At 39.6% G+C, this 12886-nt stretch overlaps 1 protein-coding gene across 2 annotated transcripts in view; it reads left to right on the top strand.

Moving 5' to 3' along the window:
• LOC111657776 (ras-related protein Rab-26-like) overlaps positions 1–12886 on the top strand; it is a 51039-nt gene that overhangs the window by 24193 nt on the left and 13960 nt on the right. For both annotated transcript variants that reach the window (XM_023410087.2, XM_023410086.2), the window contains one exon: positions 6033–6085. In XM_023410087.2, the coding sequence (XP_023265855.1) occupies positions 6033–6085 (53 nt within the window). The remainder of the gene's footprint in view (positions 1–6032; positions 6086–12886) is intronic.

Here is a 12886-nt window from a genome sequence, read left to right as displayed (position 1 = left end):
CCCCCCCCCAAATGTATTGAGAATGCATAAATTGAAGTGGTCTTTTAATCTCTGTGCAGTCAGGAATCCCTGTGTGATCAAAGGGAAGTTTTACCATCTGGACTGTGTGTCTGTATAATCCATTTAAGTTTTTAACTTAAGCAGTGGAAGTTTTTCTCTGTGTGTCAGCGACTACATCCATACTTGATTTAGTGAGTGTAAATGATCTGTGTCTGTGTATTATCCTCAGAATGCATGTCATGGTTTGGCGATCAGCCTGCATAATTACAGCAGGATTTATTTGTGTCCATCTCCTGGAGGAAAGGGACCCTGGAGGACTTTTAGCAGAGCCAGTTTCAGGCAAGACGCCTATGGAGCATATCATCCTCTGAAAAACCACATCTCACAACTTTGGAGTGTAGCCTTACACACTTATACCTACCTCTGTGTCAGGATTTTCAATCACTTTTCCATTATTACCGCAAAGGCTGTCACAGGATGAGTCCAGCCAGTTGCACTATCTACAGTATACCATAGAGCACAGTGCTACATCAAGGAGGTCCACGCATCCTAATTATCAGAGATGTGACCTTTTTAAAATGTTGATCACCTCCTCACTTTTCTGTCATAAGAGCTGGAGTGAGAAATGAATTAGAAATTAGAAATAGCCTCTGGGTCTCTGGCATTACTGGAGACAAATATTTAACATGGGACAGAACATGCAACCTTTTTTACAGCCCGTGTAAGAAGTTTGACAGTTTCATATATACAGTTCCATGCCTAATTGCAGTATCACAGTAACAGCTGAGTCATCACTTGAACACCCATGTAGATACCAAGCCTATAAATGTTGCTGACTGTGATTCACTGCGACTTAGTCTAACCTGAACAAACGCCTGTTGAAGCAACAGACAGTCAGTGAGCTTTTGAAGTCTCTCAAGCCCTGTACTAGAGCTACGGTGGTTTGTCCAGCTTTCAGTATTTTGTTCAAACGGAAGCACATACATTTTGATCTGCCTGCATACTGTGTTCACCCTGCACTGTCAGTCTCTGTGAGACTTCAAAAACCTCCTAAAACAAACAAAAAGCCTACTTTTTTTTTCCTTCCTTGTTTCTCAGCAGTGAGCTTATCATGTCACTGCTTATCAAGCAGCCGTTGCAGGTTTCAGAGTAAGCCTCGTGGCTTTCTTCCCTGCTTAAAGCTGCACTGTACATCTTTTTACATCAACTGACCCTGGGCAAAGCCATGGAATGAATTGTGTATGAATCTTAAAAGGCTTTGTGTGGCAGAGGCTTAAAAAAATAATTGTCACCGGTAATGCTGCTTATTTTAATGTGGAATTTAATGATGATACACCCAAGCTGTAAGCAGGACGATTAAAGGTGCTATAAGTAATATTTTTATATCCTGTAGCACATTCATACTTAATGATCATAATCTAATTACAATGGCGTGATAAGGTCATTGATCGATTCCAATTACCCAAAGTTGTCCTGTGGAGTTTTCTTATAAACAAACATGAATTATGTTTACATTCAATGTTTCTCACCAAAATGCATCGTGCACTGCTTGAGGTCTAAGAGACATGTTATGTGCTGTCTTTTCCAGTTTTTTTTTTTTTTTAGATATTTAAAATCCTGCATTGTTTACATCAGTTTTAAGTATTTCTCTCCACTGCCTTTCATGCCACATTGGTGCGTTCATTGGTGCGTTTACTGCCATCAACTGTAGATCAGCGAAACAGCGTGAAACCAATGACAGGGTGTGAATGTTGATGCCCGAATCCACATACAAAAAAAAAAACAAAACAGGGACTCACCCTAAAAACATTGCTCCAAAACACTACTAATTGTCCAAACTCCACAGGGTCCCTTTAAAGAGTAATTAAATTAATTTAAGATGAATAGGTCTGTTTTTTATTTTTTATGCGCTTTTAATTTGTGCCTAAGCAAAGCAAACTTAAGTGGAAAAACCTGAAATAGTTCAATGGCAGGCAACTTATGAATTAACTGAACCAACTATTTAACTCAATGCTCCCAACTGCTAATGTTATATAATGGTTGTAGACACAGATAAGCAACAAATAGCATTTTATTTTGCCAAATATCTGGAAATTAATTTTCAATTTGTGCTAAATTTAGATGGAAACTATGCTAGTGACTCCTGGATGAGAGCTAAACCAGTGTCCAGCAACATTTTACAGCTATGGTTAGCAACACCAGTGTACAGTGCTGTGATTTTGGCAGGGAAATAATTGCCAAGTCTGACATTGCCTCAAGCTGTTGATAATAAATGATGATAATTTGAGGCCACTATGTTTAATTCTACAAGGCACAATTCAAATTATGCTTAGGGTCGCAAAAGGACTTGGACCAGCTGTGGGTCAGTGTAACAGTTTTACGGTTTACCACTGTTATATTTATATGCAACAAGATTCATGTTTCAGCCGCTGACAGTGAGATTATGGTGCAGTAAAGGATTTGCAGGCCGCTCAGTTTATAGAAGCCTGACAGCACAACTTTCATGACCTTAAACCCATTTAAACACAACTTGCAAGCGCTCACTCATCCACAAGGCCGAGGTGGAGAATGATAAATGGAGCTAATTGTCGTCGCCATAACTTTTTTTGGGGCCAAAGCAGAGCTGCAGACAGAGAGAGTCCAGAGCTAAAGTGCCAATGCATCCACAGAGAGGATGAATGTGGGAGGGCGGAGGGACTGTGAGTTAGGAGAGGCTCTGGAAGAGGACACAGTGAGAGAGGCATGTAGAGAGGATTATTATAGATGGTGGTGGATAGTCCGTGTATCTGCTGTGTGGGAGAAAAAGTGTAGACAGTCAATCTTTTTTTTTTTTTTTTTTTTATTATTTTTCTCAGTTTTCAGGAGGCTTATCTTGGTTTACAAGAAGAAAATGAAACAGGCAAAAAAAAACACAAAGAAGAAATGCAGTTTACATTTTGTTGGGTTGAAAAAATAAAATTTTGCAAAACATTTAATCCCAACAAGAAAGCATGGAGGGTCAAGGATGAAACAACAGTGAATCTGCAATATAGTTCGTAAGTCTCCTTTCACAAAGTGATTTTACACAACTGTTCATTTGACCCATTGGAGATTGATGGAAGCCTCTGGTTAGGAAGAAGGGGACCTGAGCGCTATTGCTGATCTCTATGGAAAATGCAGATTTGCTTCCCGCTCAAAATAAGTGAAATTAAAATGCACCCTGTGCGATCTTTTCCTTTCACTTGGTCTTTGACTTGTTTTTGTTTTCACATTCTTTTAAACTAATCATTTGACGCATGACTCAGCCAGTGACCTGGATCCAAGAGTACCTGATTAAATCTGGGGAAACCAGGGCTGATATATAAATCTAGTTACAAGTTAATCCAGTTCACATGCTTCTGCACTACAAATGATCAAATCTAGTAAAATTAGTACATTTATTAACATTATGCTAAATTTAACATCTTCAAGTGACATATGAATGAGCTCCATGCCCACTAAAACAACAGATTGTATTGGTGTTGCCTTGCTGCAAACAGATTGTACTTTTGGAAAAGGAAAATCATAAATATTTCAGTGCTTTAAAAGGAATACTGAACGATCTGTTTTTTCAACGAGTAGCGCATTTGTGTTTCATAGAAGGTTATTAACAAAATCTATTGTTTGCCTGAGTGTTTGCTTGTCCTAAATTGTCTAAAAAAGGCTGTAATGTTTGATGTTCTAACATTGTTATTCCCGTAGGCTTCATAATGCATTTGATATTTTAATGAAAAACGGTGAAGTTCAAATTGAAAATAAAATTATGAAAAGATTCATGCAATGTATGCTGCACCAGGGAAAATAAGAAATTAGACCATATGATGTAAAGCTGTGAGGTTGGAAATTAAGTGTTTGTGTGAGGGGAAAGAGAGTTTAAATGTGAAGAAGAGAGAATGTACTCATCATAAAGTTTTCTTCAATTCGCTTTAGCCTTACTTCCATCTGTGTTGTGTTTTATCTTTTCTCTTTATGGCTGTCCTCCTGTTCACCTTTTAAAGTGTCTCACCAATTTAGCTCTTTCTTCTCTGTTGTATTGCTTTTTATTCCTGCTACTGCTCTTCCTTTTCACATCAAGTCTTTCTCTCTTCTGCACTCGCTGTCTCTGCTCACCTCCTCATCTAAACCTCAATTTCACTGTTCCATTTGCCAGTAAATCTCAAGTATAATGAGACTTCGTGAATTGAATCCATTGTTTCCGGTGCTCAGAAAAAAAAGGTTGGCCTGTATATTTTACACACATTACAAATGAGTGATTTGGTTATCTAATTTTTCACTAATAACAAAAGAGGCTGACCTTTTACAGATACAGGAACATTATTATTAAAAAACAGCTTTTTGAGAGGATGTTTAATAGACCTCACAGAATCTGCAGGTACGCACACACACACACACACACACACACAGACACACACACACACTCTCACTCTCACCAACAGTCATAGCAGTTTATGATTTTTCTGTGTCCTGACTTCAACCATTGAGTGATAACAGATAGCAGAGGACTGAGAAGCACCTCCAGGACAAGTCTAGTCTACAGCTCAGCTTTATTACACAGCTGTCAGTCTGTATCATGCTCATCCCTCCTGGGCCGCCTGTTTCTCAGCTGCACAGCCCCTCGCTGCCTCTCGAATACCTGCACTCCCCAGGTGAACTGCTCATAGATAAAGGGGCATGGACTGAGGCGTCTGTTCAAAAGGTCCTTTCACTCTCATCTACTCAATTTCATCCTCACTCACTCTGTAAAGTGGAACACCTACAAAATACACACAACTGTTTAATACTACAGTATATCTACTCGCCAGATTAAGATGGTGCTCAGGTGATCACATCGGTTATATAAGCACCTTAAATGTGTTATTTTACATTAATTCTGATCATAATAAGCACTGGATATTCATAATTATTATCTCTATTGCGTAAACAAACGGCAGAGCATCTGCATCACGTGTGTGAGCCAAAAGACATTGAAATATATGCTATGAGTACGTTTTGTCACTTTCTGTTTTTTTACGTGGTTCAGACTATGAATCGCACTATTGCCCAAGACAAATTTCCCCTCAGGGACAATAAAGTGTAATTTATCTTTTTTTTTTTTTTTTTTTTTTTTTAATTACATAGTTTTTAAAGCAATGGTATACAGCGTATAGTATAGTGTACAGCTTCTGTACACTGCATTTTGTTGGGCTCGTGACAATTCAGTAGTGCACTATATAGGGGATGAAAGTTAGAGTTGAAAATTCGAACAGCACTGCAAAATGGCTGATTGACCATAGTGTCGCTATATAGCGAGCAAGTGGATGTTCCGAAATCTCTTTCACTGAACTGCCGGTGATCAGCTTGCATTGTGGGTAATGTAGACACCAGGTTTTGACAAGGAAGAAGAATGTGTGGACATCTCTGGTTGAGCTGCATCTATTTTGATACTTTTTTTTCCTAAACTGTCTAAACTTCTAAATGTTATAGGGGTGCAGTGCTTACTCAGTGGAGTAGTGCTTTAATTGGTCTTATTTATCTGTGTTTTTGATTAATTTTAAAAACGCAGCATGAAGACTATATCTTTTTCACAATGATTTCCACAGGGTTTAACAGGTTTTAAGAGTCTGATTCACAGTGTGAAAACTGGAGTCCTGTTAGTGCAGCCATGTTGACAGTAGTGCCATGGATGGGGCAAATTCAAACCAGCACTCAAATGTATCCTCAATGAAGTTTAACCAATGTCATCAGCATGTTTTGCATCAACAGGTCAGACTGCTAAATAAAAGGCTTTGTCAGTTTACCAGCTAAAGTCTGACCCCTGGTCTGTCTGAGTTCTAAATGTGTCACAGGACAAGAGAGACTACAGAATTAATCAGCCTTGTGCTCAGAGTGATAATAAACTATTTCATAATTTAATCTGAAATAGTCAAGAATAAAGACTAAATTAAATATTTGGCGAGAATTTTTTTCTGTTTTACAGGATAAAATGCTTTATAGATATGAATTTTGAAATGATATACTTTCTCTGCTTCTTTCAGCTCTCCTTCTGCTGTATGATGTCACCAACAAAACATCCTTTGACAACATACAGGTGAGTCACTTTTTTTTGCTCTTTGTTGTTGCTGTTTTTTTGTATTTCTGCGTGAATGTTTTTGTGTTAGAGCTGGCAACATCTCAACATTCTCTCACTACATTTTCCTACTTTTCTATGAACAGATATTGTCATTCTTTCATAACCATATACAACGAATGCCAACTCTGATGTGTTAATTATTATTAATTTAAATTAACTTTACCGTGGCCCCTTCAGATTCATTTTATAAATTGAAAGGCTGAGGCTAGATCCTGACCACACAACCTGCCACAGAAGGCTGAGTAATGTCTGATGTAACATGCATTATTGATGAATGACTGACTGAATGATACAGCTTTGTAATACCAAATTGCTGAGTTTTATTCAGTCAGTGTCAGTGTCATTATGAACCCACATTTTCATCGCAATCCATCCACGTGACAGATGATTGAACAGGAAGAGAGCCAGATCTGAATGTCTCCCCTTATTTTGTTGGGTACCAAAGAAAAAGGGGAAGAGAAACACAAAAGAACAAATAGGAGCAGGATTGAATGTGATTTACTGTGAGATAGCACAGTCAGCTTTTAGTCCAAACTTTATGTTCTTTCTATGGACTGGAGGGACTATTCAACTGTCCATTCATCTGGCAGACCTCCAGTCCCTTTCTTCAGCCCTCTCCTTCTCCCTCCACTGAACTCTAACGCCTTCAAAGAGGGGAAGAACGATGGTGTTAAATGTGACTTAGCATGGCTGCTCTCATTCTTAGACTCTTAGAATATTGGCAGTCAGAACCAGCAACACATATCATCATGACTTGTTCAGTATTTAGCATTTAGATTGTGTTAGAAATCCTAAACCTCCCTGAAACTGTATGTCCTCTCCTCGTCTTTTTCCCCGTAGGGTCGTGTACCTCCAAACTTATTAACCTGAAATGTAATGGCTTTTATTACGCAATTTAGTTGAGTTAAGTGATATTTCATGAGTTCCTATGGGGACATTTTTTCCTGCATTTGACCCATCCTCATTATGTCTGAACAGTTCTGAGGCCAGTGTCTTGGTCAACAGCAGCAGTATTCTCCAAAGGCTTAATTATTTAAAATGCATTATTTTGGGGTGCGGAAAGTCGTCATGGAGCGAACATGCTAACTCAACACAGAAAGTGTTGTACAGTGCTGACTACTGAGACTGCAGCGCCTATTCTGCTCATCGGCACAGACTTTGAAATGTTTGTGCTTTATGCCCTCTGACAACAGGAAGACTGAAAACAGATTAGACGATGAAGGATGAAACTGATGAGAATCACCTGAGCACTCCTGGAAAGGAAACCATTCATTATAGCAGAGAATTTTATTACCTACATTACATGACCGGATAACCTTGATACAAAGCTTCATAAAGTGAGACTTTACATTAGAGATCCTTGAACAGAAACTGTGTGCTGAGACCATGTAGCTTTATTAAAAAATAAATAAATAAATAAAGGTTTTCAATGCAGTCCATCCTCCAGAACACAGCAGTTTACATCTTGGCTGCCCAGACATATTCCCTGTAATGATTCAGCTAATTAAAAGAAAATAATTAGAAATTAACAACTTTGCAGCGTTGGAATTTATAATAGCTTTCACAACAACTTTCAGTGGAAAGGAGCTAAAGCCTGCTGGAAAAGTTATAATATAAAATATATATAAAAATATAAAAATAATAAGCTAATTGGCACATTCATGACGTCATCATGTCTCATTTGACATAGTTTCAGCCGGTTTCAGCCCTTTTATCCATTTGCTTCTGTCCTACTCTCTGTGCTCACATAGACAGCCGAATTCCCATTAAAGCTGTTCTCATTCACATGTTGTCTTGTTGTTCTGTTGTCAGACAATGGAACAAGTATGACACAGTGAGCCCATTTATAGTACATGTTAACTCCCAGGCCATTTCCAAGCTGCTGCTCTGCACTGCTAACATTCAGATTTTATAACTCTGACATCATCTGACAAATTCACCATAGACATAAAGACAAACGGTCCTATCTTACACCCTGTGAAAAGCAGCACAAAGTGAAACCCAAGTGTCTTTGCTAGAATCAGACACATGCAGTTGTCATTTTCCTATCCAGTGCCCACATTGTTTAAATAGCAAATACACTTGCGCCCACCTGAGCACCCATGGTTCCTCTTCAAATGAGGTATGGTCAGGCGCATTGTTGGAGCATTGCTATCTTGAGGCAGCAGAAACCGATTGTTGTGACGGACCAACCAAAAACTGGTCTGAAGTCACTGGTGCAGTATTTCACTGTTATTTTAAGGACACATTATCAAGAGAGTAATATGTGCCTACATAGGCAGGTGCACAACACGTGTACTCTTTGCCTGCTACGCACAGGCAGAGTGTGCTGAAAATGTGCTTCAGATGATTGTCAGGTGGAACATTAAAATAGAGCCTCAGAAGGTCGGAGCATTCTTTGTTGCATGTTGTGTGTTGCACAACGTTGCATCATCGATGTCTCTTGGACTAAAATGAGGCACTGCAGAAAAGTATTCTCTCTTACTACCTGGTAAATCCAGAACAGTAACTAGTTTTATATTGGACCCAAAATATATTTACACTCATAATATAAATGCCCAATCATTAGACTCTCTTCTACAGAAAGTAGATAAAGGTTTGTCCAAAAAGTTATTTTGAGAAAAATGAAAGGAAAGGTCTAAAAAGCAGGTAAATCTAGCAACTAAGGCGCTAAGCTGGCAACATTGCTTGCAAACGCCCCATTGAAGATGTAATAGCATAATGTAATAACCAATGGGGAAAAACCGACCAATGGTGTAACCTCATCACTCAGTCAGTCATGGATATTTGCGTTGATAGTGCTGGCCCCCACTGTTGTGGTCCATCCAAAAAAAATCAGCATCACATGGAGGGAGGATTTAAAAAGCTACAAAGGAGAAGTCAAACTGTGAGTACACTCTTCCAATCAATCAAATTAATAATTCATATTTTCATCAATAATTCAAATAATACGTATTCGCTGTCTCACTGTACAGAACTGAACAAAACTCTTCCATCTTCCTTGATGTTGGGAGAAATGGGCAGAACAGCACCACTTGTTCCATTTTATGAATATAAAACATCTCATATTTTGCCTCCTGTATAAGTCAAATAGAGCAGTTAGGACCATAAAATGGCAGCTTTTCAGAAACATCTATCTCCTCCATTACCGTCCTTCATAGTGCCACTGCTGCCAGAGGGATTGAAGTGGTGCCAGCTGCTGTCACTATGTCATCATACCTGCTGTTTCGCTCTGTGTAGAAAGTGCGCCCTGCATCAGGAGGGGTGGCAATTTTCAACTGCTTTAATTGATACAGGTCATCAGACAAAATGGCTCTTTCAGAGCAGCAAAGTGGCTGTTAAGGGAGGGAGAGGTTATTTGCCACCAGTCTTTGCAAGAGAAATATGATGTGCCCACCTGCCCTGAGAGATCATTAAAGCAGGAGAAGGTGTTACTTTAGCTGCAGGTGTGAACAGTGGCTCAAGGAGAGAGGGAGGAAGAATGGATGTGTGTGAGTGCAGGAGAAGGACACAGATATATTGACAGGTAATAACAGAAGGGAGGATGAATAACAAACAAACTCTCAACCGTCTGAAACGAGGTTTTTACCCTCTCCATGGTGACATGGTGTCGCTACAGAAGACCTTTTAGCCTAGGTCTTATTTCTTCATGGTCCAGCGATTCAGGCTTCAAGTCTATTTTGTACGATAGCCTCTACCTCGGCCAACTGGGACGACACTGATGCAGAGTGCTTGCATTGTCTCAACAAACTGTCTTTCACACTGTTGTGCCCTGAATTATTCAATGTATGAGCTTTCTCTGGTGACTGTTTATAAGTGTATACTGTAAGTTGCAAAAGGAATGCCAGACAGTAAAAAACACTATACCCAAATATATGCTCTCAATGTGATAGAGACTGTCCTCCTGTAAAAAAAAAAAAGTGATATGCGTTAGTATGGATGGAGATTATTTCTGATACAGGGCTACAACGCACCTCTGGATGGAGATCGCTTTCATATGAGTGTACATAGCCTTAGTTTCATGGTCCTGGTGTTGTTCCTGACTTAGCAAAACACTCATTAACACTCATAGAATTATTAGTGACCTGTGTTTTTTCTATGAAATGTCAAAATGTCTGTAATGATAAAGACCTTTCCTAAACCTGCCCTAATATACCAAAAGACTTGTCATAACAGCTCATTTCTGTTCTTTATTCTTTGCTGTGTTCTGTTACCTTTCACTGCTGCACTGGTGCAAGTTCACCACTGAGACAGTTGAGGTTTATTACTTGAAACTGTTTTGAGTCCCCCAGAGAGAAATTAAGAGTAATCTTATGAGAATTTGACAAGTCCTTCCTTACCCTGCTTAACCTTCCCTCCTTCCGCCATCATCTTCACATCCCTCCACCACTCTCACATTCAGTCAGTGTCTATTACAGCGAGGAGATATGCTGGCGGCAGGCTACAGATGCCTGCTGGCACACTGCTGCCTAACAATCACTAACTCATGTTAATGAACACTAATGGTGATGAATGCCGCTCTGAAGGAGATGAAGAAATGAGAGGGGCAAATCATTCTCTCCTCTTCCGCCCTCAGACCCGCTCCTCTCTGCGGTGTATCGTTGTTTCCCCGGGCAGGAGACATTTAGGCAAGCAGAGCATTAACGTCATCTGAGCTGTCAGATGACGTTAATGGGGAGAGAGACTTAACAGGCAAGAAGGGGCTCAGTCAAAACAATTCATCCTTTACTCTAACATGCTACATTTGAAATATCAGCTGCTTTCATTTGGACACTGTAATAGTGTTTTAAGTAGTTTGAAGATGACAGTATCATTTCTTTAAATCCTCAAATGACTTTTCATTTTTTCTTGTCAATATACTTATATACACCCCAGTCTGGGTCAGAGATTTATTGAGGTGTTTCATGATCATCATCAATCTTTTGTTTATGTAATACACAATGGCATGTATTTTGTTGGTGTAAGCCATCGAAGCAGAAATACACAAACCATTTAGTAGTGTGATGAATGTCTTCTTGTCAGAAGTAATGCTTCAGGGAGACTGTAGGAGTCCATTTAGGTCTCAGCTGCAAATCATTTGTCTGGGTTACTCTCTTCAAAAAGCAGCCGGGCCTCTGTTGCGCTATCACTCAGAGCAAGAATCATTTGCCGCGGATGGAAATCGAGCAGATTGTCAAATCAGGACGATTCAGTGCTCGCTATCTGTCAATTAACCCGCAGGTCCCGAAACGCACTGCTTTAAAAAAGGCAGAAGATTGGTCAGGTGATTAGAGAGATTCTAAGCGACTTAGAGACTGTCCACACCAAAAAAAAACAAAAAAAAAACCCATCAGCTTTGGTCATTTGTTCAAATACATAAACAACTTGTGTTTACGTTTACGTGACCATGCAAAAGACGACTGTTTATGAATGAGGTCTGTCAGAAGCAAAGACAGAAGTAGCGTTATACCACTGCAAAACGTGACACTTTTACACAGGAGACCGCTCTTACTTAACTGTTTACCAAGTAGACGTTGTGCCTGAACCTGAGCAAACCTTAAACCACACAACTATCATATTATCACCTAGTTGTTGTAGCCCACATGTCAGCAAAGCAGTTTCCGCATCCAACAGATATGCAGCAACATTATCATTCATTTGGCCAACTGACGATTCGATGTCCAATATTCACTCTCCTTGAAGCTTTGTTTTTGGTCTCCACCGACACCTGAGGGAAATGTCTGACTATAGCTGCTAAATGCTCCACTATGTTCAGCAGCTATAGTTTGCTCATTTTCTCAGTCTGTTTGGTGCTTGGCAGGCAGTGCTTTTTTTGTTGAAAACATTTTTTCTGCTGTGGCTGGAAACAACGCTGATGAGAATAGTGAACCGAAAAGGTAGAATTGCATATAACCAAAACAATAAGTTCAAACACAACAAATTGCTCCATAGACCTGAAGGGAAACTAAGCGATCCATGAGCGTAATCATGAGTGATCCCCGGCTGTGGCTCAAGAGATAGAGCGTGTCGTCCACTAATCTGAAGGTCGGTGGTTCGATTTCCAGCTCCTCCAGTCTGCATGTCAAGATGTTAACCCTCAAATTGGCCCCCGACGTGTGTGTGTGTGTGTGTGTGTGTGATAGAAAGGCACAGTATGTATGTGTATGAATGTGTGTGTGAATTGGTGGCTATGGCTTGTAGTGTAAAGCGCTTTGAGTGATCGATAAGACGAGAAACACGCTATGTAAGTGCAAACCATTTACCTTAAAATTACACAGTCATTTTATTATAAAAATATTTATAAGAACAGCTTTAATCATAGTTGTGGCAGATCAAAAAAAAGAAGGTTAATCATTATAACCATTTTAAAGGAAATAAAAAAGCTACATAATGGTTTGTAGGGCTTGTTGATCTGCTGATGGGTCTTTGAGCAAGACACCAGCTCCAGCTGTGCTGTCTTGTAGCTGAACCTGCAATTTTGACTGCATGCAAAAAAAAAAATCTTTTCAGCTTTTTCATCACAAACTCTCTGTTCCATACTGCCTGTGCAGATCAATAGCTCTAACCTGGATTAGAATACATTCTCTATTAATGTTACAAAATGTTTCTTATTGAACAGTCTGGCCTTGATGATGTATTACTTTGTAGCTGCACTTGCACCTACATCAGTGTGTGTGTGTGTGTGTGTGTGTGTGTGTGTGTGTGTCTGTCTGTCTGTCTGTCTGTCTGTCTGTCTGTCTGTCTGTCTGTCTGTCTGTCTGTCTGTCTGTCTGTCTGTCT

Source organism: Seriola lalandi, unplaced genomic scaffold (genome assembly GCF_002814215.2).
Source record: "Seriola lalandi dorsalis isolate HSWRI2012SDOR001 ecotype SW California unplaced genomic scaffold, Sedor1 jcf7180002054412, whole genome shotgun sequence".
NCBI classification, from domain to species: Eukaryota; Metazoa; Chordata; class Actinopteri; order Carangiformes; family Carangidae; genus Seriola; species Seriola lalandi.
The sequence above is the reverse complement of the archived record's forward strand: the minus strand, read 5'-3'. Positions and strand labels throughout refer to the sequence as shown.